At 51.7% G+C, this 24880-nt stretch overlaps 10 protein-coding genes across 10 annotated transcripts; 5 read left to right on the top strand and 5 right to left on the bottom strand.

Annotated features, from left to right (window-relative positions):
• Window positions 1-353: 353 nt before the first annotated feature.
• BO87DRAFT_376873 (nuclear transport factor 2 family protein) lies at window positions 354-1320 on the bottom strand. The gene is made up of 2 exons (XM_025623414.1): window positions 1159-1320; window positions 354-864 (listed from the first exon to the last, which is right to left on the bottom strand). The coding sequence occupies exons 1-2, from the start codon at window positions 1236-1238 to the stop codon at window positions 471-473; spliced, it is 474 nt and encodes a 157-aa protein (XP_025479546.1). The 5' UTR covers window positions 1239-1320; the 3' UTR covers window positions 354-470.
• Window positions 1321-2014: 694 nt separating this feature from the next.
• On the top strand, window positions 2015-4665 carry BO87DRAFT_335268 (alpha/beta hydrolase). Its single transcript, XM_025620486.1, has 6 exons — window positions 2015-2474; window positions 2525-2714; window positions 2767-3996; window positions 4058-4133; window positions 4192-4252; window positions 4319-4665. The coding sequence occupies exons 1-6, from the start codon at window positions 2259-2261 to the stop codon at window positions 4535-4537; spliced, it is 1992 nt and encodes a 663-aa protein (XP_025479545.1). The 5' UTR covers window positions 2015-2258; the 3' UTR covers window positions 4538-4665.
• A 1921-nt stretch (window positions 4666-6586) lies between these two features.
• BO87DRAFT_416234 (peroxiredoxin family protein) lies at window positions 6587-7421 on the top strand (the record flags this gene model as incomplete). The annotated part of the gene is made up of 4 exons (XM_025626737.1): window positions 6587-6683; window positions 6848-7124; window positions 7187-7330; window positions 7386-7421. The coding sequence occupies exons 1-4, from the start codon at window positions 6634-6636 to the stop codon at window positions 7419-7421; spliced, it is 507 nt and encodes a 168-aa protein (XP_025479544.1). The 5' UTR covers window positions 6587-6633.
• A 554-nt stretch (window positions 7422-7975) lies between these two features.
• On the top strand, window positions 7976-10897 carry BO87DRAFT_406997 (ribonuclease P/MRP protein subunit POP1). The gene is made up of 2 exons (XM_025626036.1): window positions 7976-8429; window positions 8513-10897. Exons 1-2 carry the CDS (start codon window positions 8103-8105, stop codon window positions 10823-10825), a joined length of 2640 nt encoding a protein of 879 aa, XP_025479543.1. The 5' UTR covers window positions 7976-8102; the 3' UTR covers window positions 10826-10897.
• A 123-nt stretch (window positions 10898-11020) lies between these two features.
• BO87DRAFT_335260 (Mic19 family protein) lies at window positions 11021-12628 on the bottom strand. Its single transcript, XM_025620485.1, has 3 exons — window positions 12134-12628; window positions 11808-11865; window positions 11021-11742 (listed from the first exon to the last, which is right to left on the bottom strand). The coding sequence occupies exons 1-3, from the start codon at window positions 12190-12192 to the stop codon at window positions 11197-11199; spliced, it is 663 nt and encodes a 220-aa protein (XP_025479542.1). The 5' UTR covers window positions 12193-12628; the 3' UTR covers window positions 11021-11196.
• Window positions 12629-13762: 1134 nt separating this feature from the next.
• glkA (glucokinase glkA) lies at window positions 13763-15951 on the top strand. Its single transcript, XM_025623413.1, has 2 exons — window positions 13763-14427; window positions 14487-15951. Exons 1-2 carry the CDS (start codon window positions 14245-14247, stop codon window positions 15789-15791), a joined length of 1488 nt encoding a protein of 495 aa, XP_025479541.1. The 5' UTR covers window positions 13763-14244; the 3' UTR covers window positions 15792-15951.
• Window positions 15952-16591: 640 nt separating this feature from the next.
• Window positions 16592-18863, top strand: BO87DRAFT_376868 (MDR family MFS transporter). Its single transcript, XM_025623412.1, has 3 exons — window positions 16592-17201; window positions 17248-18054; window positions 18105-18863. The coding sequence occupies exons 1-3, from the start codon at window positions 16914-16916 to the stop codon at window positions 18747-18749; spliced, it is 1740 nt and encodes a 579-aa protein (XP_025479540.1). The 5' UTR covers window positions 16592-16913; the 3' UTR covers window positions 18750-18863.
• BO87DRAFT_406993 (uncharacterized protein) lies at window positions 18754-20179 on the bottom strand. Its single transcript, XM_025626035.1, has 3 exons — window positions 19792-20179; window positions 19246-19707; window positions 18754-19130 (listed from the first exon to the last, which is right to left on the bottom strand). The coding sequence occupies exons 1-3, from the start codon at window positions 19885-19887 to the stop codon at window positions 18978-18980; spliced, it is 711 nt and encodes a 236-aa protein (XP_025479539.1). The 5' UTR covers window positions 19888-20179; the 3' UTR covers window positions 18754-18977.
• A 135-nt stretch (window positions 20180-20314) lies between these two features.
• Window positions 20315-22242, bottom strand: BO87DRAFT_376866 (cytochrome P450). Its single transcript, XM_025623411.1, has 3 exons — window positions 21947-22242; window positions 21266-21856; window positions 20315-21213 (listed from the first exon to the last, which is right to left on the bottom strand). Exons 1-3 carry the CDS (start codon window positions 22022-22024, stop codon window positions 20323-20325), a joined length of 1560 nt encoding a protein of 519 aa, XP_025479538.1. The 5' UTR covers window positions 22025-22242; the 3' UTR covers window positions 20315-20322.
• A 338-nt stretch (window positions 22243-22580) lies between these two features.
• BO87DRAFT_376865 (C2HC5 finger protein) lies at window positions 22581-24560 on the bottom strand. Its single transcript, XM_025623410.1, has one exon. The coding sequence runs from the start codon at window positions 24487-24489 to the stop codon at window positions 22921-22923; it is 1569 nt and encodes a 522-aa protein (XP_025479537.1). The 5' UTR covers window positions 24490-24560; the 3' UTR covers window positions 22581-22920.
• Between the last annotated feature and the right edge of the window lie 320 nt (window positions 24561-24880).

The following is a 24880-nucleotide window of genomic DNA, read 5'->3' as shown; positions in this document are numbered from 1 at the left end:
CGTGGCGTGAAGACAGGGGTTTGCACGCCGCTCGAGTCTGTCGAATACTCCAGGCAGGCTTACTTTGCCCCTTGTTTACACTAAGTTTAAGTCGCAAGGATAGGGATAACTGTTGCCCTTCGCTCTTGCATTGCGCTTCAGAGATTTTACCTGCGGTCTCTGCATGTGTAGACGCAGGCCACTCGTCGACTGTCTTATCACATGATCATCTAACAACCGTCGATAAGGGCATAACACCTTCTAATATGTTGATAGATTTCCTTGTCTGACGGGTATCTGAAGAGGACGGAGAAACCGAACTTGGAATCCTGCGGTACTTCTCGCATCCAACATACCATGGGAGCATCATGAATCGCCATAACTCCGACACTTTGCTTTTCTTTTTATTCAGGGAATATAGAATATAGGGAGTATTGCTAATGCAGTAAATGACAGCGGCCTTATGGTGTGCAGAAATTAGAAGTAGCCTTTCACCAATGTTCCTCTCCAATTTCGACGTCTTCGACATCTACACCGTCCACAAACCATCTTCCCTCTCCATTTCCATTAGGCCCGATGAGCACATCGTTGCCGCTCATCATTCTCTTACACATCTTTCCTGTCTCTCGATCGAAGGTCCAGTCTTCAAGGCCATAGCACCGCTTCCAACGCAGACCATCATCAATATCTTGATACTCGTACCAAAACTGTACTGCGATGCGGTTGTCGGTGAAGGAGAACAGTTCCTTTCGCAGCTTATAATTCTCTTCCCTCTTCCACTTCGCAGTCAGGAACTCAACGATTCCCTCTGTTCCGGAGAAGAATGACGTCCGATTGCGCCAGATACATGTTGGCGTATAAGCCTGTGCAACTCGCACGGGATCCCTACATGTAAAGCAGGTGAGTATGCGAGCAAGCAGTAGAGCAGAAACATTGTGTGAGTTTCAGCTGCTGTTAAGAATGCCGTGGGTTATCAGAGAGAAATGGAATTAAATCACTGCAGGGCGTGAAGAATGGGAGACACGAGGTAAAGGCCTCGATTGGACGCAAGGGGTGAAAATCTGAGTTCACAGCAGACTCTAACCCCTCATACCAGCGTCGAAAATGACGACAGGGTGCAAGATACAGGATTCTAGATCTCCCAGAGGGATACATGTCGTGGAGGGAGGGAGTTCTCACTTGGTGTTCCATAGGTTCTGAGCTGCCTTGACCTTCTTCCAAGCCGATTCTTCGGTGAAAGGGGGCTTGATGTCAGCCATCGTATAGTAGTTTATTTTGATATAGAAGAGATGAAGAAAACACAGATCCGTTGGACAGATTTGGGATTAAGCAGGAAACGTGAGATAGTCAGTGAGAGAGCTTATTATTGACTCATTGTACATAAGCCGTTTCACGTCACGTGGGGGCTAGTGGTCGTTGAGATGTTAGCGCTGCATTAGAGGCTTCCGCTCAGGATGATCAGTAACTGTCATATCATCAGCGTGTAAATAACATTATATTGAGTAACTAGTAGTAATGTTGCTGAATATGATTGAGACTCGATCGTTTGAGTTCAAATCATTGATGTGGCGACCCACTCATACTACCTATTACTACTAGTATTCTTCTTGTAGGGCGGATATATATATTCATTGGATCACTGCCAGTTTACTACTGCTACTACAAATCACTTTTTGGGAAAGTGTGTAATTGATGTCATGGTTTATAGGGATGAGCATCATAAATCATAGCCTGCTAATATTACTTTCAGACAAAATATATTATCTACCATCGATGGTCAGCTTTGTCGGTTAACCAAGGTCTGTGGAAGACTACCCCCCCCCCGGCCCGGCACCTGTTGCCTACAGGGATAGCATCCTGCGAGGTACTTACTCATCAGCTTATCAGCCTATCGGTAAAGGTCGCAAGGAGCGCAAGGCTATTCCAGGTTAGGAAGGCCCGCGGCACAATGCGATCCTTCTAGAGTAGGAAGCTGCCTGGCATGAAGTAATCGCAGGGCTAAGCCGTGCAGCTACTGAATCTCACCACTCGGACCTGATTTTTGCATCCGGCTTACAAGGGTATGTCATCTCAATATACTCTAGCGGACGGAAACTGGCTACTAGTGCTTTGAGCTGACTCGGCCACTATAAATATGCGGTCTTATGCTCGTCAAGGACAGGCAAATGCTCTGACCGTCAGAAAGTGAGCAGGATTAGCAACGTTGCGACCTCCTCTCCAGAGCGCCAATCTATTAAGCAAGCGGTCTATCATACCATTAGATCCAAGGCATTCGTACAATGTCTCTCGATTCAAAATTGCCTGGCCACCGACCTGGTATGGCAGTAGTGCCATCTAGGCCACACCCTGTCAATGGAAAAGCCATTCGAATCCTCCTTTTCCTCGCTCTGGTCGCGGTTGCTATCATTTACATATGTGGCGGACTTGACAGAAGCAAGAGCGTTGAACAACAGCTGCCAAGTCCAACCCCCGATAAGTCCTTTGAATGGGAAGATGTAGGTGAATGTATCAGGCTGGGATGTAATGTTCTAATATACGCTATCAGATTACCCCCACCGAACAACTCATATACCATCCATGCTTTGACCATCACGAATGCGCTCGCTTGTCGCTTCCAATGAACTGGAATCGAACGGATGGCGAAGGGTCAAAGATTGCCTTGGCTGTTATCAAAGTTCCTGCAAAGGTACCTGTCACAGATGCGCGATATGGTGGGGCCATTCTTTTGAACCCAGGTATGCAGAGCCATATTACTACTCTAAAAGGTTTCCTCTGATTGTAGAATAGGTGGTCCTGGTGGATCCGGAGTGAGCTTGGTCTTTAGATATGGGAAAGCTATCCAGACCATCGTCGACTCCCCAGAATCGCCAAGTGCAAACTCGGCGGGCGGAAAGTATTTTGATGTTGTTAGCTTTGACCCAAGAGGGGTTAATAATACTAAACCCAATTTATCCTGCTTTCCTGACTCCACGACGAGGAAAGCGTGGTTACTGCAGTCAGAGGCAGAGGGTCTACTTGGAAGTTCTGAAGGAGTCTTCGATACTCGCTGGGCAAGGTATGAAGCTTTTGGTATGAGTTGCAATCAACAAGGAGCTACAGCGTCAAAGGATGGAGAATGGATAGGAAAATTTATGAATACGGCTCCTGTGGTGGTGGACATGGTTGAACTCGTAGAGCGCCATGGAGAATGGCGTGAACGAGAAACAGAGCGACTACTTTCGACGGTTTTTAACACTTCCCCTGCTGGACCAAATTTGGACGCCGAGAGAGTAGGTCTGCACAATAGCTGGAAAAAAGGGGAGGAGAAGCTGCTCTACTGGGGGTTTTCCTATGGGACAATCCTGGGTTCCACGTTTGCGGCTATGCAGCCCCATCGCATACACCGTGCTGTGATAGACGGAGTCTGCAACGCTGATGATTATTACGCAGGCAACTGGCTTACCAACTTACAAGATTCGGATGCAGCATTCGATAAGTTTTTCGAGTATTGCCAAACAGCTGGGCCCTCATCATGTCCGTTCGCGCTGGGCGGAGATTCCGAAGACCTCAAATCTCGTTATGAGCAACTTCTGGCCAATCTTACATCGAGCCCTATTGCCGTACCTCCCTTAGGAAACAGGGGACCAGAGATCATAACCTACAGTGACGTGAAGTCGTTGGTTGTGCAGGCTCTCTATACTCCTTTGAAGTCGTTCAATCTGGTGGCTCGGTTGTTGACTGAACTCGAGCAAGGTAACGGCTCTTCCTTCGCTGATATCAAGTACGAAGCCAAACAATGGCCAGCACCTCCTCCGTGCGATTCCTCCAAACAATACAAAGCACCTGGCGAGAGCGATCAGGAGGCCGGGAGGAATATCCTATGCACAGATGGCCCAGGCCTCGACGGAACCGCCAAGGAGGATTTCAGGAGCTACTGGAATAGGCTCCAGGGACAAAGTAAGGCGGTTGGAGATTTTTGGGCTGAGGTTCGCATGTCGTGTGTCAGAATGGAAACGCGGCCTGAGTGGCGCTACGATGGTAAGTCTGAACAACACATGTCATCACCGCAGTAGAAGCTGACAAGTATGTGTTTTTCAAGGGCCCTTTACAGGCAACACATCGCACCCGTTGCTATTTATCGGGAATACTTATGATCCAGTAACTCCGCTCCGGAAGTAAGTTTTGCTCACTCGGTCCTGACAGACTCCGAAGCACCAACTGACGCATCCGCAGTGCTCATACTATGGCGCGTGGATTTCCCGAGTCAATAGTGTTAGAGCAGAACTCCGTTGGGGTGAGTACTCTTTTCTGTCCCTCCCCCAAACCTATATGCAAGACGACTAACATTCCAATATCGCAGCATTGCACATTGAGTGGTCCGTCCTTGTGTACCGCGAAAGCAATACGCCAGTATTTCCAGACCGGAGAGCTACCAGGTCCCGGAACTGTTTGCCAGGTGGAGGAGCTCCCCTTTCATCTTGCCGGGTATGAGAGAAGCCAGATAATGTCGTCAGGGGACACGGAACTGATGTCTGCACTGCACTCGCTGAGCGAGGTGCGCCATCTGCTAGGCGCGTGAATGGGGTGAATTATTGCAAAGGAGCGCTGCAGTTATCATTCTTTTACATCATAGGAACTGGCTAGAATGCCATTCATAGCAAATTGCCCTGTATCTCGACTAAGAGCATGAGTAACACATTACATCAGCAGATTCTATTTGAGTATACCGGTTACATCACCTGCGCTCAATTTAAGAAGTATTGCCTAGACTACTAAAATTATTAAGCCGACCTTATCGAAGTATTTGCAGACCAACCCCTGTCCATCGTCAGGGGCAAGACAGGCGTTTCTTCTAGAACCCGGAGGATGTATAATCGCGGTGGGGAAGATCATCCCAAACCATTGCCCCAGACTCGCCTACCTTAGGTAATCCATGCAAATGCCGGGGAAAACCAGCAAGGTGTTATTCATCACAACGTTGGATCGGCTTCTGCGCGGTGTTACCATCATAATCATTAGCAGCCAAGTGCGCTCAGCCACCGAAAGTCGAGTTCCGTGATCGGGGGTCGACCTGGCTTTCCTATGGTTGGTTGGCCAATCTTATCAGATGCTCGGATACCAGGACCCGTGCCTACCAAGTACTAACACAGTAAGCAGTCGAATGGGTCCGACACAAGCCGAGGATCACCACATCATAGTACTCTACCTAAGTGGCAAGGCGGGATATGGTATTCTTATCCACGGTAACAATGTGCGAGAATGTTTCTCCCTGGCTGAAACAAACTCATTGCCTAGAAAGAGAGTTTCGAGGAGGAAAATCTTCGGAAAGTCGTAAATCATAGTGGCGGTCACCAAGCACCAGCACACCAAGGTCCCTGAGGATATTATTTGCGGTGGTGGATTGGTTACGTATTGGCTGACTTGGCAGAGGAAGAGCAGGGCGGTGGTGGGTGGAGACTATTGATTGGTTCGATATTGGCTTAGGTGGGGCTACTTTCTCGTGATTCGGGTTTTTAGGCCAATAGGAGGGGAGTTTGGGTGCTGGGATGGAGGGGCACTGCGTATATGCCTGAGGTGTCGAGGTGGGATGGTTTCCTCAGTACTACTATCTTTGGAGGCAGAGATAAGCTTGTTGGCGGTGATATACGCTAAAGTTAGGAGGCATTGGGTTGGTGATACTGCTACACGTTAAGGATTTGGGTAGATTGAGTGGTAATTCTGGTGAGTAGAGGTAAACAAGCAGATTTGTGTTCATATCGGATTTACGGAAGACCTCTGCTTTTGGTTCTACATAGAGGCTTGATCTGCAGCGTTGGTTGATTTGTAGATGCCAATGGCTATTTACTAGGCATATCGATAGAGAATCTATCTAGAATGAGGACCAGATTGGAGGTAGAGTGGCGTCAGGATCAGGGGTAATACGGGAAGTAACCAAGCTTTAGTTGTACTGATGCAGACTCGGATGAAGTGCCGGCTCCTGATAACCAGCAATTGATAGTTGATACTACATCGGGAGAATGATGAGCCTGGGGAATTAATGCTCTGTGATAGCAGTGCTAATTAGCTATAGAATTGATGCCCAATTTATGGGGGTGACTGAGGATGGCCCAGAAATGCAAGCCCAGACAGACTCATGATTGAACCCTGCAGAGAGAGCCCACCTGTAGAGGGTATGGGATATCTGGTCCGGAAACACGTTCCAGGAAGGAGTAGCAGCAACAACAGCAAAGACTTGAACATCGAATCGAGGGCCGATTTGTCAACGGGGACGGTCTAGATATGGTGGCCAGTGGACGGGAATGGCGCAGACCCGTAAAAGGAATGCGTGGTGGGGTCAGTCAGTCTCGGGCGGTCTTCTTGATAATACAGTTCCCCCTCCAAAGCCCTACCAATCGAAGGGTTTCGGTATCCTTCTGCTTCGGATCACCTCATGGCGCCGTGGGCGGGCCGTCGCCGCGTTATTCGTTGCCCTTGACACAGGAACCATTCATTCAACTGAAGCTAAGGTCGAATTACCCGCCACAGGCTCGCTGCCCCCGTTCCGTCTCCCCTTCTTCCCTATATAACCAACCTTCCATTCCCTTCCCAATCTTCTACACTCTCACAACTCACTACTACTACTCAATCACTCATACCCTTTCTAGTACACCTTACTACCAACTAATCTCATTCACAATGTCTGGCCTCAACCCCGGTGACAGCTTCCCCGCTGACGTTACCTTCTCGTGAGTATTCTCTTCATTCATCTTCTCTCTCTCTTTCTTTGCCCCTCCCCCACCGTCTTCCGCCTTTCCGGTTGCTGGTGTCTCGCGCAGCAACGCAACCATATACTGTGGTCACCATACACTATTATTAGTACATTCACTAACATTCTTGTCTCCTTTCACAGCTACATCCCCTGGTCCGAGGAGAAGGGCGAGATCACCTCTTGCGGTATCCCCATCAACTACTACGCCTCCAAGGAGTGGGCCGACAAGAAGGTCATCCTCTTCGCCCTCCCCGGTGCTTTCACCCCCGTCTGCTCTGCTCGCCACGTCCCCGAGTACGTTGAGAAACTCCCTGAGATCCGCGCCAAGGGTGTCGACGTTGTTGCCGTCCTTGCCTACAACGATGCCTACGTCATGAGCGCCTGGGGCAAGGCCAACCAGGTCACCAACGACGACATTGTAAGATTCCCTTCTTCTTTTCTCATTTGTCCTTCAGACCAATGATACTAACCCTTCTACAGCTCTTCCTGTCTGACCCCGAGGCCAAGTTCTCCAAGAGCATCGGCTGGGCCGACGAGGAGGGCCGCACTGGTCGCTACGCCATCATCATCGACCACGGCAAGGTCACCTACGCCAAGCGTGAGCCCGCCAAGAACCACCTCGAGGTATGTTTTCTACTCTTCTCATGTCCAGGTGAATAGCTACTAACCATCATTGCAGTTCTCGAGCGCCGAGGCCGTCCTCAAGCAGCTGTAAACGTGTCATTTAAAGACGATAGACATGGCAGGCGTCCGATGATAGATAGCGTTGACATTGATATTCTGGTGGGATAATGCGTTAGAAATTAGACACAGCCACTAGATAGAAAGAAAATCAACGCGCTTACGAAGCTACGACAACATTGTTCATATTGTAGTATGATGCCAGTACGTAGTATACTTATGTCCAACGATCATCTAGAATAACCTTAAGAGTAAAGAAGAAAAGGCAAGAAAATATACAAAGAGAAAAACAAGCTACTAGTAGTCCACCCCTAGCTAAGAATGATCTACAAGAAAACCCGAACATCAAAGCGTCAACAACAAGAACTAAAGTACTAGGATTAACTTGAGCATTTAACCGTCAGCCAACGATCATTGGTTGCGTTGCCATTTTGTTGCGTCGGAGTGGCTGCTCCCATCACTAGTTTCTCAATTCTGTCGGCCGGAAAACTGAAAGTCGACGACGGACGACGGAACAGACACCGCGCTAAACCAAACCAGACCAAATCAAACCATGCCATCATTTCATTTCATTTCATTCCAGACCCGGACCTTTCTGCAGGAATCTTTAAAGCTTTAATTATCCAACTCCAACAAATTCCCCTCTCCTACAAAACCTAAATGATAAATTAATTTCTTCTCCTTCGCACAAAACACAACACAATCACCGGCCATCATGGCCTCCCACCCACCGAAGCGCAAACCTGCTGCTCCCAACTTCTCCGCCGCGGCCGCCCGCAAACGCCAAAAAACATTCGATGCGCGCTCGCTCGCCGTGCAGGTCGCCGACGCGGCATTGTCAGCCTCCGGCGAACTAGATGTCGCTGCATACGTGGAAGCAAGAGAATATGAGATCCGGTCGCTCGAATCGGGGATCCAGCGATCGAAGAATGCGTTGACGAGTCGGGCGTTCCAGAAGGTGCCGAGGTCGTTGAGGAGACGGACGGCGAGTCATAATGTGAAGAGGGTGCCGAAGAGGTTGAGGGCTAGGGCGAGGAGAGAGGTATATATTTTTTTTCTTTGCAAGGGTTACTCTCAATGGGCTTCTGTGAATATTCTAATATGTGACTATGATTCTGTGTGCAGATGATAGAAGACAACACTCCCACGGTATCATCACGAACCCGCAAACCGACCGAACAGATGCGCATTCGGCTCGAAACTGCCCGGCGACTACAGAACCTGAACGCGAAGACGAAAGCCAAGCGTGCGGCCGTGAAAGCTCAGCGAGATAAAGAGGCCCGGAAGTCGTTGGAAGAATCCGGTAGTCATGCGTATGAGATTGCGCCGCGGGTGCCGAAAATTAAGAAGAATAAATTGTCGAGGCCGAATCCGCCGGAAGCTAGGTTCAAGAAACGCCAGCAGTGCAAGACTTGGTTGCCGACGCATATGTTTCATGCGAAGAGGGCGCATATGGCTACTTCTAAGGATCCGTTGTGGAGGTTCGCGGTGCCGTTGTCGCCGACGGAGAAGAGTTATCGGCCGACGCATCGCGCGAGGGGGTCTAGGGGTGCTGTGGCGTGGGATATGAGTTATTTGGCGACGGTTCAGTTGGAGGGGTCGGTGGGGGCGATTGAGGGGGTGTTGAGGGCTGTTGGGGTTGAGGGGGAGAAGGCGTGGGGGGTGAAGGGGAGGAAGTGGAGGGCTGGCACGAGGGGGTTGCGGACTTTGGTGTATGAGTGGGAGGGGGAGAAGAGGCCCATTGCGCCGGTTACGTTGGTTTGGTGTGCTGAGGTGAAGGGGGAGGATGTGGAGATGGTTGATGCTGATGAGAGTGGGAAGCAGAAGAAGGGGAAGAAGGGTTGGAGGAAGGTGTTTGTTCGGGTGCATCCGTCTGCGTTTTTGCAGTTGTGGGATGCCCTGCTGGGTGTTTCGAAGAAGCAGAATCCTCCTGTTATGGTCGAGGACTTGCGGTTTGAGATTGGCAGTATCGAGATCACTGGTCCGGGGGCTACGGAGGCATTGCTTGCGTCGTTCAAGCCGGTTTCTGTGGATGGGAAGGATTTCGCTGCGGACAGTCCGGAGGCTACATGGACTTCTCTCCTGGGGGTAACGAACCCTGCATCTCTGCCGCAGGACGCTGTCCTTGGGTTCTCTGTCTCCGACCCTCGCCTCGATTTCCCGCCCAAGACTTTGAAGCCATCGTCGTCAGAGGAAGAGATGCAACGGCTGGCTATACTACTCTCGTCGTGGTCCCCGGATAACACGCAGACGGCCCCTGCTCTCTTCGACCGTCGCGCCCGGTTAGCTGCTGCACGCCAGTTGCCTAGCCAAAAAGCTATCAATCGGCGTCGAACCGAAGCTGGTCCTGGCGTACGCCCACCCGCCAAAGACACCGACCCCAAGATACCTGTGATGGTACTCGCCAGTCGACCTACCCATTCCAAGAGCAGCAGCGCACCTGGAACCTGGACTGTCCTCCTCCCATGGAAGTGCGTGCTTCCGTTCTGGTACTCGCTGATGTACTATCCCCTCTCGAGCGGCGGAAACCCCAGATTCGGCGGTCTGAAAGAGCAGCAGCAGCTCTCATTCGAATCAGGAGAGCCTTGGTTCCCTGGTGACTTCCCAGGCACCCGCGCTGGGTGGGAATGGGGTCTGCGCGAGAGAAGCGAAGCGAAGCGGGAGTGGGAGCGACGTCCCAAGGGGCGCAGAACCGAGTTCGAGAGTATCGATCTGAGAAACGGACAAAAGGGTGAGATAGGACGCGGTTGGGCCTGCGACTGGGAGAGACTCGTCCAAGGAGCAGCACCAGAGGCGAGCAAAACAACCGACAAGGAACAGCCCTCAGAGACTGAGTCCAAACCGGATGACACCACTAACCCCCAAGACAACGACGCCAATGCCACCCTTCCACCACTGAGCATCTACCAGCTCTCAACATCCGAAGCAACACGCGCCCTCACCGACCCCTCTACCACTACTACTATCAACGCCTCAGCCCTAGCAACAGTCAAACTCACTCTCCTCAACCGCGGCACACCCAGCCCCCGAGCCCGCATCTACCGACTCCCAACCACCGATCGCGAGCTCCGCCAGGACTGGCTCACGCTATCATCAAAGCAACCCTACGATGGTCTTAGGAATGAGCTTCAGAAAAAACAATCCCGATCTACCGCCAACCTCGGCCCTGAAGATGTCCAGCAACAGCTCGCTGCAACGCTTATCACTCCGTCTGCGGGCGACGATGTTCGTCAGAAACATTTGCCGGTTCCAACGGAGGAGGACCTCATTGGATTCGTTACGACGGGCAATTATAACCTTGCTGAGGGAAAGGGTACGGGGATTGGGTCTGTCTTGTTGTCTAAGGTGCAGAAGGGGAAGGCGAGTGGGAAGAATATGTGTATTATTAGGAGTGCGGGGGAGACGGTGGCGAGGGTCGGGTTTTGGGAGTTGGTTTGATGTGTAAGGATGGATTGTGTGACTTTGTTGCGTGATACCCTGTGTGTCTTTGATTGATTGTTTGGGGAGGAGGGGTTAGAATCGAGTATAGATCTATGATAGAGATGAATATCTAAGATATGCCCATTTAGTTGGGAGAATTCAGCCAACCAACATCTACACCAGTAACAACATACTCTAAGTAAAATGAAAGATGAAAACAGAAACCAGTAACCTTCTCTAGCAAGCTAGGTATACATATACACACATGCACAAACCGGGATTGATGACTCGGCAGCAGCAGCAGCAACAGTCGAACAAACACACACTTACACACCACTATACCTCACCTCTCTATCAATATATCCCTATGGAATAAATAAATAAATCATCTACCCAACAATCCGATCCACAAACCCCTCCTCCAACCTAGCAACCTCCTTCTTAAACGCCTCAACCTCCTTCCAACAATCCAACGGCCTCCGATCATTCAACCTCAAACAACTCACCACCTCCGATCTAGCCTTCTCAATCCCCGCATCAATCTCAACCAACTTCTTCCGTCCCTCCAACTTCGCCCTCAACTCCTCAATCTCACTGTTCACGCTCTCCCGCGACAGTTCCCGGTTGATCGGCTGCTGCGCCGCCTCAACCGCCGGAGCAGCAGCAGCAGTCGCGAAGTAGCTCTCCCGCCCCGCGAACGGGATCCGGGGCGCATCCAGATCCAGAGATCCGGGTGGGTAGTAGGAGGAGGCCGCACCCCCACTGCTGGGAGCGTGGCTGGGCGCGGGTGTCGAAGAAGAGACGTCTTTGGCTTCGGCAAGCTTCTTCTCGATCTCGGCCAGCGTTTGCTGTTCGCGAGCACGAAGGCGCTCGAGTTCTTGGGCTACGCGCTCTTGGATTTGGAGTTCGAGGGAGCGGGCGCGTGCGGAGTCGGTCTTTTTCATTGAATGAGGTGGGTTAGATGAGTTAGGTATGGTAGGTAGGTGGGAAATGTACGTACCTCGGTGTTGGACTGGAGGCCGTCAACGAAGTTGGCGGAGAATTGGACGGGGGAGGAGCTGTGTAGGATATAGCTGTTAGCTGGTATTCCGATTTATTCTCATTGTGACTGTGTTCAGTGGTTTGAAGGGTATCGCCCATGTCGAATTATTTATTTATTTATATGGTTGGTTTGGGTAGGTATGATCATCCTCGGTGAAGACAGTCCGGCTTCAATATCATGCATGCATTGAGCGCGTCCACTGATATCCCAGCCCAAGCCAATCGATATACCAGCACCACCAGAGAAATATGTAATTGTCCAATGTAACAAGCAAAGCATCCTACCTCGAGAAAACGTGCTTCGAGTCGGCCGGAGCCGCGGGCTTAGAGCTGCCGGCGCCCATGATGTGCGGATATCGGGTTTCGTGTGTCCGTGACTTCCTTCAGCCGAAGCTGTCTTTGGTATTGTTTGGTGGACCGGAGAGAGGGGAAAGAGGCGAGTGTAGTTCGGTTTCAGTGGAACACTGCAATTGGCCGCCGAGAGATCCTGATCGAGGGCAATTCCTGTGTCGGAGCAGGGAATTGCATATCGTCAAGGTCCGTTTCTGAAGCCGACTTCCGCCGGGTCACGTGTGATTAGTCATTTTGTGCCTGAGGCAGAAGTTGGCTGCGGTTAGTTGATGTCTTGGTGCCTGGAGAGGATGGGTGATGTCTTGATGCCTTAGGCTAGTTATTGTTGCTCGATTAGTCACGGGGTTTCCGGTTTGGGATGGTTAGCTTTTTTACTTTCTTGGACGCTGGAGGTTGGGTAGAGATGCAGTTGGTGCCCGGGGTTGCTGGGATGGTTGGCTTGGAGAAACTGTATTAGATTGGGGGTTCTTACTGTACCTTTAGATGGTTTTTGGGTGTTGGTGGTGTTGTTTTGAGTGGTTGGGTTGAGGGTTGGACTTTGGATCTCAGAGGGTCAAATCATGGGTATGAATTGACTCGATGGTGAGAGGTGCTTCAATGAGTTACTAATTAGCACAGCAATAGGCATGTTGTTGCTTTCTCTACAAACTTAAACTAGCTAATCTCATGTTGGTGAGTAGTATACTGTGTCGAATCTCACGTGCTTGAAGATCGCTCGGCCTATCGTCTTGTTCGCTAGAACTCTACTCGGGTGACGTAGCAATGTATACTACAAAGTTCTCCGTACTCTGTACATGCAAACAATAAGTAACAGACCTGACAGATCGAAGCCTTTAAGTGGCTGATCCTGAGATAAAATCTCGCAGTGATACTGCAGCATGCAGGGAGCAGCCGTCAAGGGAATGGTTGCTTGCATAGGCTGGACGGTTACTTAAGGTTACGTCGAGACGAGAATCCCCTGATCATCATCTTCTGACAGCTGGACTAGTCCGTCCCAAAGCAAACAGCCGTAGTGACATATTGGAATTGTAGTGTTGAGTTGAGTCCGATCCAGGTACTAGTATGATGCTCATGTCAGCATCTCCAGGTTCCCCAATGCCCCAGACGACGACCGCATCCGGAGACGGGGAAGGCCAGCATCACCACTAATTCACCACCTACCGCGTGGTCTCACCCTCTCCTGACTGACGCAGAGGCCAAGCACGAGAATGGCATTGTGGCATTGCATTGTGTGCAACAGCCATCCTCGCCCTTCCATTCCCTTCGCTGCTAACCAATTCCCTCTCACCGGTGAACGACGGCTTAAACCCCACCAAGTTGGTTTCATGCGTCATGGCAGACACGCGGGCGGATTCGCTACCGACTCGCGGCAACCCCGTCTTGCAGGCAACTGGGCCACTTGTTAGTGCGAGGAGTGGCATCTGGAGACTGGAGACTGGAGAGAACCACGCACTAAGTTAGTAAATCTGGGACAAGTGCGAGACATCGGCAATGCGAGAAGTCGGGAAGGGGGGGGGGAAGCAGAGAGAACTGGAAGTGGTAGTGAACCCTTTTCCAATTTCCCTTTGGCCACGCCTGGCAAACCCGGCGAACCCGGCGTTCCCGTTGGCTTGAGCCCGTCGGACTGACCTCATCGACCCCTCCAACTGCAAGATTATTAGTTTCTTTACTGGGCTTCATGGCTCTGCTATTAATACGCCCACTTGCTCCCCCTTCATCATCGTATGCTCATTCCGGATAATAGTTATTAGACTCTTCCTGCTCGTATCCTCCTCCTGATCCTTATCCTTTGTTCCCTCCACATCCTCCCTCTACTCTCTCTCTCTCTCTCTCTCTCTCTCTCTCTCTCTCCATTCCCCGAATTCCCCTCCAGCTTCCGTCTGCCCCTCCCCGTATTTACTTGAACCCCACCATCCGGTCTCCTCCTTCACCACTTTTTTTTTTCCTGCACACTGTGTTTATTGTCGTCTCAACACATTCTTTGAGGCTCCGTCTATTTTCCATCTCCTCACACTCTCCCTCATATCCACATCTCTTCCGTCGTCATGTCATCTGCTCTGCTGTCCGAGGCTGCGCGCATTGCCAGCCAGTTCGACTACCCCGCTGCTGAGGTGCAACGTGGAGTAACGGAATACATTCGCGAGATCGATGAAGGTCTGTCCAAGGAGCACACGACCCTCAGTCAGATCCCGACCTATGTCACAGCAGTGCCCAATGGCACGGAAAAGGTACGTTACACACCAATCAGCTCCCTCCGCCAAACAGCAGCTGACCTGGTCATTGGCAGGGTTTGTACCTGGCAGTAGATCTCGGCGGCACCAACTTCCGCGTGTGCTCGATCGATCTACATGGAGACACTACCTTCTCCCTTACCCAGTCCAAGATCATGATTCCTCGTGAGACCATGGCGTCCGGTACGGCCAAGGATCTCTTCTTGTTCTTGGCCCGCCAGATCGAATCGTTCCTGCGCATTCACCACAACGACCACTTCGAAGCTCATCTGCGACGCCGCAATGAGAAGAATGGCAACTGTGAAGAGGACCTGTTCGACTTGGGTTTCACCTTCAGTTTCCCTGTGCGTCAGCTGGGCATTAACAAGGGTACCCTGATTCGCTGGACGAAGGGCTTCAACATTCCCGATGCGGTGGGTCAAGATGTCTGTGCCTTGCTGCAGAACGCCATCGATGATCTGGGACTCCCGGTGCGCGTGGCTGCCTTGGTCAACGACACTGTCGGAACCCTCATGGCTCGTTCATACACCTCTCCTGGAGAGACGGGCACTTTCCTGGGTGCTATCTTCGGCACGGGCACCAATGGCGCCTATGTGGAGAAGCTGGACCGCATCACGAAGCTGCAGACCATTGAACACTCCGAGTACGACAAGACCACCGGTGAGATGATCATCAACGCCGAATGGGGCAGCTTCGACAACCACCTGAGTGTCCTACCGAACACCATCTACGACCAGCAGCTCGATGCCGACAGCAACAACCCGGGCATCCAGATGTTCGAGAAGCGCGTCTCGGGTATGTTCCTGGGCGAGATCTTGCGCCGCGTCATGCTGGACATGCAGCGCAACGAGTCCCTGGGCTTCCTCAAGACTGGCGGGGCTTCCACTGTGTCTGTGCCCAAGGAGTCTTCCCTGTACCGCCAGTGGGGTATTGACACCAGCTTGTTGAGTCTGGTCGAGGCCGACAAGACCGAGAATATGGAGCAGATCAAGGTCGCTTTGAAGGATCACCTCAAGATCGAACACCCCACCACCGATGACTGCAAGGCCATCCAGACCGTTGTTCATGCCATTGGCAAGCGTGCTGCTCGTCTGAGTGCCGTCCCGCTGGCTGCTGTCCTCCTCTCTACTGGCAAGCTGCAAAAGGACGACCTCGTAGACATTGGTGTTGATGGCAGTCTGGTCGAGTTCTACCCCAACTTCGAAGGCTACATGCGCGATGCCCTCCGCGAAGTGCCCGAGGTTGGCGAGGCCGGCAACAAGAAGATCCGCATTGGTATCTCCAAGGATGGCAGCGGCGTGGGTGCTGCTCTGATCGCCCTCGTTGCTAGCAAGGAGGATGCCCGCAGAAAGGCGCAATAGTGGCCGTCAGGGCCATCTCGCAGGATTTCCGCATTGGTTAGGTGTTTGAAGAGCGGTTGGGAGGACGGATGTTTGGGCATAATTGATCTTTTACGGCGTTGTACAGCTTACTGGAATTGTGAATATATCCTAGGTCGGAATGAACTCTTTCTTTTTACTATTATCTTGATTCATAGGGCGACAAGCACTGTAGCTTGCCAACCAAAGAGTAATTGGGCTGACAAGGCCAGTCCGAATTCTAACGCTGCTAAGCCAACACGCGTTGCTCCTGAGTTGCCAACGCGACCAGGCGAACAAAGCGACGGCACGAGAAGCGAGGATGCTATTGCCCGCCACAGCCGCCCAAAACCACCTCCAACTGAAAGAATTCAATAGTGCCTGATTTAGAGTCTGTCTTTCTTTGACCACTTGATTGGCAACGAAAATCAACGACAGAAATAGCATGCAGGTACTTAGTCTAGGTGCAGTCTGGCTCCCACCAATCCTTGCTTCAGGGGCAGAGGTGAGTCTCCGATCGAAGTTAATCCATCCTTCTTGGAATTCCCCTATTCCGATATTCTTTGTGGGGGAATATCCCGCCTGATCATTCCCAACTGACAGGAATCTTTCAAGGGCTTCTCTCCGGATAGAAATCTTTCCGATGCCGGAATGTCAGAAGCAAACCATCCACTCTCAGTGTGACCCTCGCTTTGCCCCGTCACGCTGCCAACCCCTCCGGGGTATACCTGCAGCTTGCACAACCTGACCAGTGCTTCGGAATACGGATCGCTTCTGCTCCTGAATGGTCTGGAGCCTTGACATGCGCAACAAAGCAAGGGGTCGCCATTGGACCGGACTGGCGTGGCTACGAGATGGTGACACAAGCTGGCTTCCATTACGGCAATCGTCGTCAGCCAGTGAAGCCGGAAGGAGGCTTTCCTTGAGCCTTCTTTCTTTTCACTGCTGATCTTCCTTCCTGCCACTTTTGTTAAACCTTCTTGGGGTGATTCTTAGATAACTGCTCCATGTGCAGACCAGAGGAGGATTTCTTCTACTGCTACCTACACTGTTGACTGCTGCCCTAAGTACCGTCATCTGCTTAGGTTGTGAGATTGGTTTGGGTCTTGCATACCTATTCTCGCCATGGATTCTTCCAACGCTGAGAAACAGCAGGGACCGTTTGCTGAACTAAAACCATTCAAGGTCACGCAGACAGAACGCAACGGTTCCGCTAGAAGCAAAGAGAGTACGCTCGTTGATTCTGCGCGCGACACCTCCCCTCATTCACAGACGGTCGAAGCACAGCACGAGCCAAAAGCACCCAGCTCGATACATAGCCATGATGCGGAACCTGAGCCAGAGTATCCTACTTCGTGGAGGCTCGCGCTGATTGTGGTTGGACTCTGTCTTTCAATTTTCTGCATGGCCTTGGTAAGTATTCCATTACGTAGGCAAGCGATCGTGCTAATACTATCAGGACAACACGATTCTAGCGACTGCAATCCCCAAAATCACAGACCAATTCCAGTCACTCGGCGACGTGGGCTGGTACGGCAGTTCCTACCTCCTTACAACATGCTGCCTCATCCTGGCTTTTGGCAAGCTGTACACTTTCTACTCCACCAAATGGGTGTATCTGATGGGGCTCGCGATATTCGAGATTGGTTCTCTGGTCTGTGGTGTGGCTCCCAACTCGGTTGCGCTGATTATCGGGCGGGCAATAGCTGGCCTTGGGGCCGCCGGAGTCTTCTCAGGAGCCATGATCATTATCTCTCAGACTGCACCGCTGAAATGGAGGCCTTTCCTTACCGGCTCTATTACCTCCATGTATGGAATCGCCAGTGTAGCAGGGCCCCTGATGGGTGGTGCGTTTACCGATCATGTCAGCTGGCGATGGTGTTTCTATATCAACCTTCCCATTGGCGGCGCAACCATCTTCTTTATCCTGCTATTCTTCAAGGCACCCAAATCAGTCAAGAGTACCCAGGGGCTCAAGGATAAACTCGCGCAGTTTGACTTGCCTGGTACATTTGTTTTCTTGCCAGGAGTCATCTGCGTCTTGCTCGCACTGCAATGGGGTGGGACCACTTACGAATGGGGAAATGGCCGCATCATCGCCCTGCTGGTGTTGTTCGGGGTCCTCATCGGTATATTTATCGTGCTACAGATGTGGGGTAACGAGAAAGCCACGATTCCTCCACGGCTGATCAAGAATCGAAATGTTTGGGGTGCTGCATTGTTCAGTTTCTGCGTCGGCGGATCCTTCTTTGTGGCAGTATACTATGTGCGTATTCATCACTCCAAAGTACCTCACTGTTTCACTAACATCTACAGCTCCCCATCTGGTTCCAAGCCATCAAAGGCGTCAGCGCCACCAAATCCGGCATCATGAACCTGCCCATGCTACTCAGCGTCGTTATCTTCTCCATCGTAGCAGGCGGCCTCGTCTCTACATTCGGATACTACACCCCATTCATGCTGATATCCCCGGTTCTCATCGCCGTCGGCGGCGGCCTTCTCTCCACCATGGGTGTGCATTCCTCGGCCGGTCACTGGATCGGATACCAGATCATCTTCGGCATGGGCGCAGGCCTGGGCATGCAACAACCAATGATGGTGGTTCAAGCAGCGCTGAAAATCGCCGATGTTCCCAGCGCGACGGCCATCGTGGCGTTCACGCAGACACTGGGTGGAGCACTGTTTGTCTCTGTAGCGCAGAACGTCTTCCAGAATGAACTGCGCAAGAACCTCGCACAGGTATCAGGTATTGACCCTGCTTCTGTGATGCAGGCGGGAGCAACGATGCTACGACATGTCGTATCTGCGGATCAGCTGCCGGCCGTACTGGAGGCATATAATGGAGCCGTGACGACGACGTTCTATGTTGCTGTAGCCATGGGAGCGTTGAGTATCTTTGGAGCCTTGCCTATTGAATGGATATCTGTGAAGGGAAAGAAGATCGGGCCGCCGGCAGCGTAGTCTGCCAGAAGCTATGGGTTTTGATTGCATGTGATTACTTATAAATTGTATAATGCTAGTTAAGCGACAGGCAGAGGATACATAGATCTAATAAGAAATGATGGCCAAGACGAGGTATCACGCTGACAAAAGAAACAACGAAACGAAAGATTGACCACATCACAACTCTAGTAACAACAGCAACAACAGCAACACACAATGACAATAAAAGAAATAGAGAAAGAGAGACTAAACAACAGCATACAAACTCAAATACACCCCCCAAATCACCCCACACGCACTCCCAAACACGACGCGCCGATCCACCGGCACAACCGTATACATGAGCAACGAGACAATCGGTCTATATTTGAGTCTTGCGATCATGATAGGTTTGAAGTCCTGTCCAGACACACAGTTAGCATATCCCACACCCACACCCACACACACACACACACACACCCACAACTCTCAACATCAACAACAAGAAGAAGGAAATAATGAAAGAGATAAATACCTCAACAACCAACCCCCAAACATCCCCCACCCCCACCCCCTTCAACAAATTAATCAGAACAATAAACAGTACGATATTCCCTACACTCCCCACCGTCTGATCAAGTAGAAATTTCATGAGGAAGTTGTACCAGCCTCCTTTGCTGCGCCTAGGGAGGAAATTGCCGTTTGGCTTTTGTTTTTTCTCCTTGAGGAGAACGGTGGAGGTTGGGTCTGGGATGGAGATGTATATCTCTCCTAGCCCTGGACCTCCTCCTCTTTTAGTAGTACCATTTGGGGTTGAGGTTCGTAAAGGAGGAGTGGAAAGGTTGTTAGTAGATGGGGATTGGGATGCACCACGGAAAAGAAACCCCGGATACCGCCGTTCAAGATACCTCTGCCAGATGAAATTCGGGGGAACGATTATTATCCCGTAGGTGATGAATTGGAGGAGGGCGGGGAGGTTAGGTGTAAATGTTGATTTCTTTGAATCTTTAGTATTAGGTTTGGTTTTGGGGGGATTGTGGGTGTTGTGGTTGTTATTGGTGTTGTCTGGGGATAGGCTTACGGATTTCCGATGATGGTCTATTATTTGTGCTAGAATGTTGGCGATGGCGTTTAGGATGGTGGATTGGATGAAGGTTGTTGTTAGGGGGGAGACCATCTTCTCTCTCTATCCCTTTCTTTTTCTTTTTGATTTTCTTTCAGGGGGTTATTGGGGCAATGGTTTGCGGGTTGCTTTAGTGAGGGGAGAGAAAGGGTCCTTGTTGTTGTTGTGGTTGGTTTAAGGGATGGTGATGGTGATGTTAGATTAAGGAATGGACATGGTTTGATATCATGTATGACAGTTGGGAATAAAGTCCAGTGATGAATGAATATAGAGAATAGTACAAGGTTAGCTATTAATGAATGAATAGGGTGGGTTGCTATTGCATTCTCATCCCCATAGTCTTGGGGTGATATGTTCATGCAGTGTGGGCACGTGTCCTTTCTGGCTTGGTGTCTTACTATTTCTGCCATCTTACTACATACAACATTTACAATAGACCGAGCACAAAGTAGATACAGAAATAAGTTTAATAATAATGCTATTTAGTTACTACACACGCGCCCGTACAATCACATCCGGTCCCTCTTTCGCACTGGTAAAATGGTCCACCAATGCCAAATGCCCTCCCTCATCCTCTCCTCTCCGATCGCCCAATTCCATATCAAACAAAAACATCAACCGCGCAATCGTCAATCGCATCTCCATCAACGCCATGCTCTTCCCAATACATCCCCGCGGCCCAATGCTAAAGGGACAGAATGCCCGCCGCGCCATCTCCACATCCTCCCGCGTTGTCTGCCACGCCTCCATCCCCGTCTGACAGATCGCCCCTTCGATCCATCGCTCCGGCAAATACACCCCGGGCTGTCGGTAATAAGCCGCCTGCCGGTGGATCGAGTACGTTGGCGTCCCGCAATCCGTCCCGCCCGGCAGGAACACCCCGTCCACCACCGCTCCGCCCTCCATCACTTCGCGCGGGGGCGCCCCGGGCACCGCGGGCGCCAGCCGCAGCGCCTCGTCCAGGCACGCCTTCAAGTACACCAGCTCGTTCAGCTTGCTGCCCGTTACGATCTCTTCGACCGAGGAGAAGCTCTCCCGGACCTCTTTCTGCAGCTGCGCCATCGCATGTGGGTTGCGCACCAGGTAGAAGATCGTCGCGGCTAGCGTCGTCGACGTCGTGTCACTGCCCGCGATCATCAGCACGTTGGCCTCGCCCCAGAGCTCAGGGGTCGTCAGGCCCTGGCCCGTCTCGGGATCCCGGGCGTTCAGCAGGTAGTAGAAGAAGTCTCTTTTGGCGTCGTGGCCGGCATTGGTGCGTTCCTGGGCGCGCTTGGTTGCTTCCACGCGCGAGTTCATGATGAAGTTCCAGCGGTCATTGGTGAGTCGGTGGATGAAGAGTTGGTCAAGGTGCCATCGATCTAGGGGCATCCAGAGACCGCACTGTTTGGTCAGTCAATTCGGTTCTCAACAACAATAGCAGCTCGAGACATACCACATAGTGCCGGTTTGCAGCCCGGTCGACGAGCTCGATCAGCCGTCTCCGACTACTCTCGATCAACATGTCGAAGCTCTTTCCGAAGCACAGCTCGCCCATCACGTCATATGTGAGGTAACTGAACCAGCGGCCCATGTCCTGCACCACGCCTGTCTGCTGGGCACGCGTTAAGCCTGCACACAGTTGCCGCACGTGCAGCAGCATCACGTCTTCCATGCTCTTGAGTGCATGATCCGAAAAGGCCTGGCTCAGGACTCGTCTTTTCCGGCCGTGCATGACCTTGTCAATGACGTTGTGTGTGTTGTACACGCCTTTGATAGCGGGGAAGGCATTGTAAAAATCGGCCTTCTTGAGCCGCTTGCCGTGTCCGTAGATGTCATGGAGGCCTTGAGCAGTATTTACTGAGACAAAGTTAGGTGCCACGCGGACATGAGAGCCATATTGTTCGTGAAGAGCGCAGAGCCACAGGTGCCGGTCTCCTTGAAGGCCATGGTAGAGCTGGACCCAGGGAGTGAGGGAGGCGAGCAAGGGACCTGGGATGCGGCGGAGAGGGTGGAAGAAACGATTGTGAATGGCATAGACAGAAGACTGATGTTGTCAGTATGCATTGCAAGTATGCAAGGTGACACCTTATCGACATAATACAGAAGGTGTAAGGGAGAATCGGTATCAACATACCAATCCCACGAGCAAGGCAAGCAACCCCCACCCTATGCGGGTTATGGAGATAGCCTGCCAGCCAATTTGGGCCAACATGGCTGTCGAATCCTAGTGCAATAGTGTGTGGTGCTAAGAGGTGGAATAATAATAAGAAGCTGAAGTATATAGTTCGGCCAGTCAACGAGCACCGAAGCTAGCCGGGGCCAACCGAGGCCGAGTTCGACCAAAAAGGAAATCCCCGCAAGCGGATAACAAAGACGGGCAAATGACGACAGTCACTCGAGATATCAGAACCACTATCCAGATGGCTGTTTCACTTACAAGACACTCACTGGCACTCGAGACTCGTCTACCGCTTTATAACTCTCTCTGGCTCGGTTACTGACGGGCTTTCCCTCGCGTCTTCTGCCCCTCCATCCCCTCCCTCTCCTCATTTTCGAGTACGAAGTGTCTTCCATGGAACTATGTAATATTCATCGATTTAGCGCAATAGCTGCGAGGATGCGTCATCGTGGCCAGCAACGGCTGGTCTGTGTATCTACGTAGAGAAGTTCGTTGTCGGACTTCCTGGCCCGGGTACCCCGGGTGCTTCATATCTCTACACTGTATATGAGAATTAGTAGCTTTGACCGCCGATCTGGTGGAACCCATCCTTCGGATCTAGATTGGTAATGCTCATGCTAAGATTGCTGCTGTCATTCCGCGTCGTGTACACCGTCGGAGGATATCTAACCACTCCTGCTATGTGTCTTGTCTTCTGTCGCGGCGATGCCGAAGGAGCATTGCTTATCGATCCATGTCAGAGCGGTAGTATTCCCTGGAGCTCGTGGCCCAATCATTGCGTGCTTATATCGCGGGCCTTATCGGTCAAAGCTAGGAGAGTCTCGGGCTGTTGCTACCCACTGTATTTGCATTAGAGCATCGGCTACTGTTGTCCGGCTTGCAGACAATGTAACCAGCCAGTTCGGATAAGCTATTATGTCAAATGCCTCTCATGTGTAACCGTGGAGACCGCCATCGAGAATCCACTGCTCGTTGTCATCATTATCGTCCTGCACTCTCCGCCATGTCTGTTTCCGCTCTTTGCGTGCCGTGTCCGCTTGCTCTCCGTCCGCCGACTTCCAGACCGGTCGCAACAACCCTCCAGCTGCAAGAAGAGGATTATGGCTGAATGCCTTACCGCTGCTTTCTCTGTTCTCCCCATCTCCGAGCTCCTCCTCTGCCCTTGCTTCAGCTTCCTCCTCCGCGGAAGGGCCCGTCTCCGCAGGCCCAGCTGATTGGTATACCCTCCTCACCTTTCCTCCCTTGATATCCAGACTCATGATGGTCTTCTTCTTCTCCCATTCCGGCCGTGCCTTTTCCTCCATTTCCCGCATGATCCGCTGCTGCTTCTTAAGGGCCAATGCTCGCTGCGCAGGTGTCATCCACAGCGTAGATGCTACGTTCGGAGTCTCAAAATCTGCTGCCTCGTCCACCACACGTGTCCGCTTGGCGTTCTGCGCCTGGAACGCAAGCAACTTGTCCCGATGCGCCTTGGCGGCGTCCAATTTACTGGGAGCTCTCGAACCCATTCCAGGGCCACCCTCCCGATGTACACTCTCATTGTGTGCGCGCATCTTCTCCTGTCCGCGCTCTGCCCGCAGCTCCCGTATCATGCTCTGAATCTCGTCATTTGACAGGAGAGGTGTTTTGCAAAATGAACACGGCTGTAGCCCTTCCAGCGAGCAAATGATCTTCCCGCAGTTAAGGCAATTCGGCGCGGGATCAAAAAGAGGATGGATGCTGGCGTTGCATGTGCATTTGCGTGCGCCACCACTCAGCGTCGGATTCGTAGACACCTCCAAAGCGGCAATGGCAGCCGTCAAATCATTAATATTATTCGTAGTCAGCGATCCCTTGGACGATGAGCCGGTCCCCGTACTGCTGCCACCACCTCGAGAGGCAGACTTGGCCGCCTTCGACTTGACATTCGGTAGGAGATCCGAGATCACCGGGCCAGAGGCAGAAGGCGGGTTTTTAGCCGGTGTCGGTCTCGGGGCCGGTGATTGATTTCGCGAAGAGGTAGCGGATGCCTCGCGGGAAGAGATCAACGGTGATGGTGATAGACCGGTGTCCAGTGTGCCTTCTCTCGCGCTTCCTTCTTGTCTGCTCCGGCTAGAGACAGGCATGTAGTCCTCATCCTGCTGCTCCTTTCTGTATCCACCCGTCACATTTCCAAAATTGTCTGGTCGGCGAACAGGTCCGGCGCTGTGTAGCGGTGGCTTTGACTTCTTGCCCCTCTTCGACTGCGTTCCCGAATAATTGTTCCTAGATGTGGACTGGCCGCTCGGAGCGGGTGACGGCGCGTTAGATCGTGGGGGTGGTTCTCGTCGCGAGCTGAATGCAGAAATGAATTCGAATGCGGCGGGAGAGTCGCCCAGAAGGTTTTTGAGGTGTTCAGCGCCTTCGTCTTTGGAGAGGCTGGCGGCGTAGGTGATGATCTGCGTGAGCGACTCCTCGTCCAGCGGGAGAATTCGGCTCAGCCTGGGGACGGCCCAGGAGATGAGGCTGGTGTTGCTCATGTCGCTGGATAGTCAGAGGTTAGAGAAATTGTTAGCGACTGACTTGATTGATGCTCATGGTGGAATGCGCCTCATGAAATGTGGATGATGGATCGAGCAAGCGGGCCAGACGATGACGGACGGAAGATCCCGAAGTGGGCTACGAGGCCATACTTTTCAGGCCAACAACATTGTATACTAGCCTAAAACCACGAGCTTTCGAGATATCACAACTCAATTTGGCGTGTCGCATCATAAGTCATGCTCATATAGTATTTATGCCATTATGCATAGAGTTCCAATGTAAAGCAAAACAATTTCCAAACATCTCTATAGAGCAGCCCTGCCCAGAATAGCAGTCGTCCAACACGCCATGAAGTCTACGAGGTTACACTTTGTACTCTTGTCTGGA

Source organism: Aspergillus neoniger (assembly GCF_003184625.1).
Source record: "Aspergillus neoniger CBS 115656 unplaced genomic scaffold BO87scaffold_17, whole genome shotgun sequence".
In the NCBI taxonomy this organism is placed as follows: Eukaryota; Fungi; Ascomycota; class Eurotiomycetes; order Eurotiales; family Aspergillaceae; genus Aspergillus; species Aspergillus neoniger.
The sequence above is the reverse complement of the archived record's forward strand: the minus strand, read 5'-3'. Positions and strand labels throughout refer to the sequence as shown.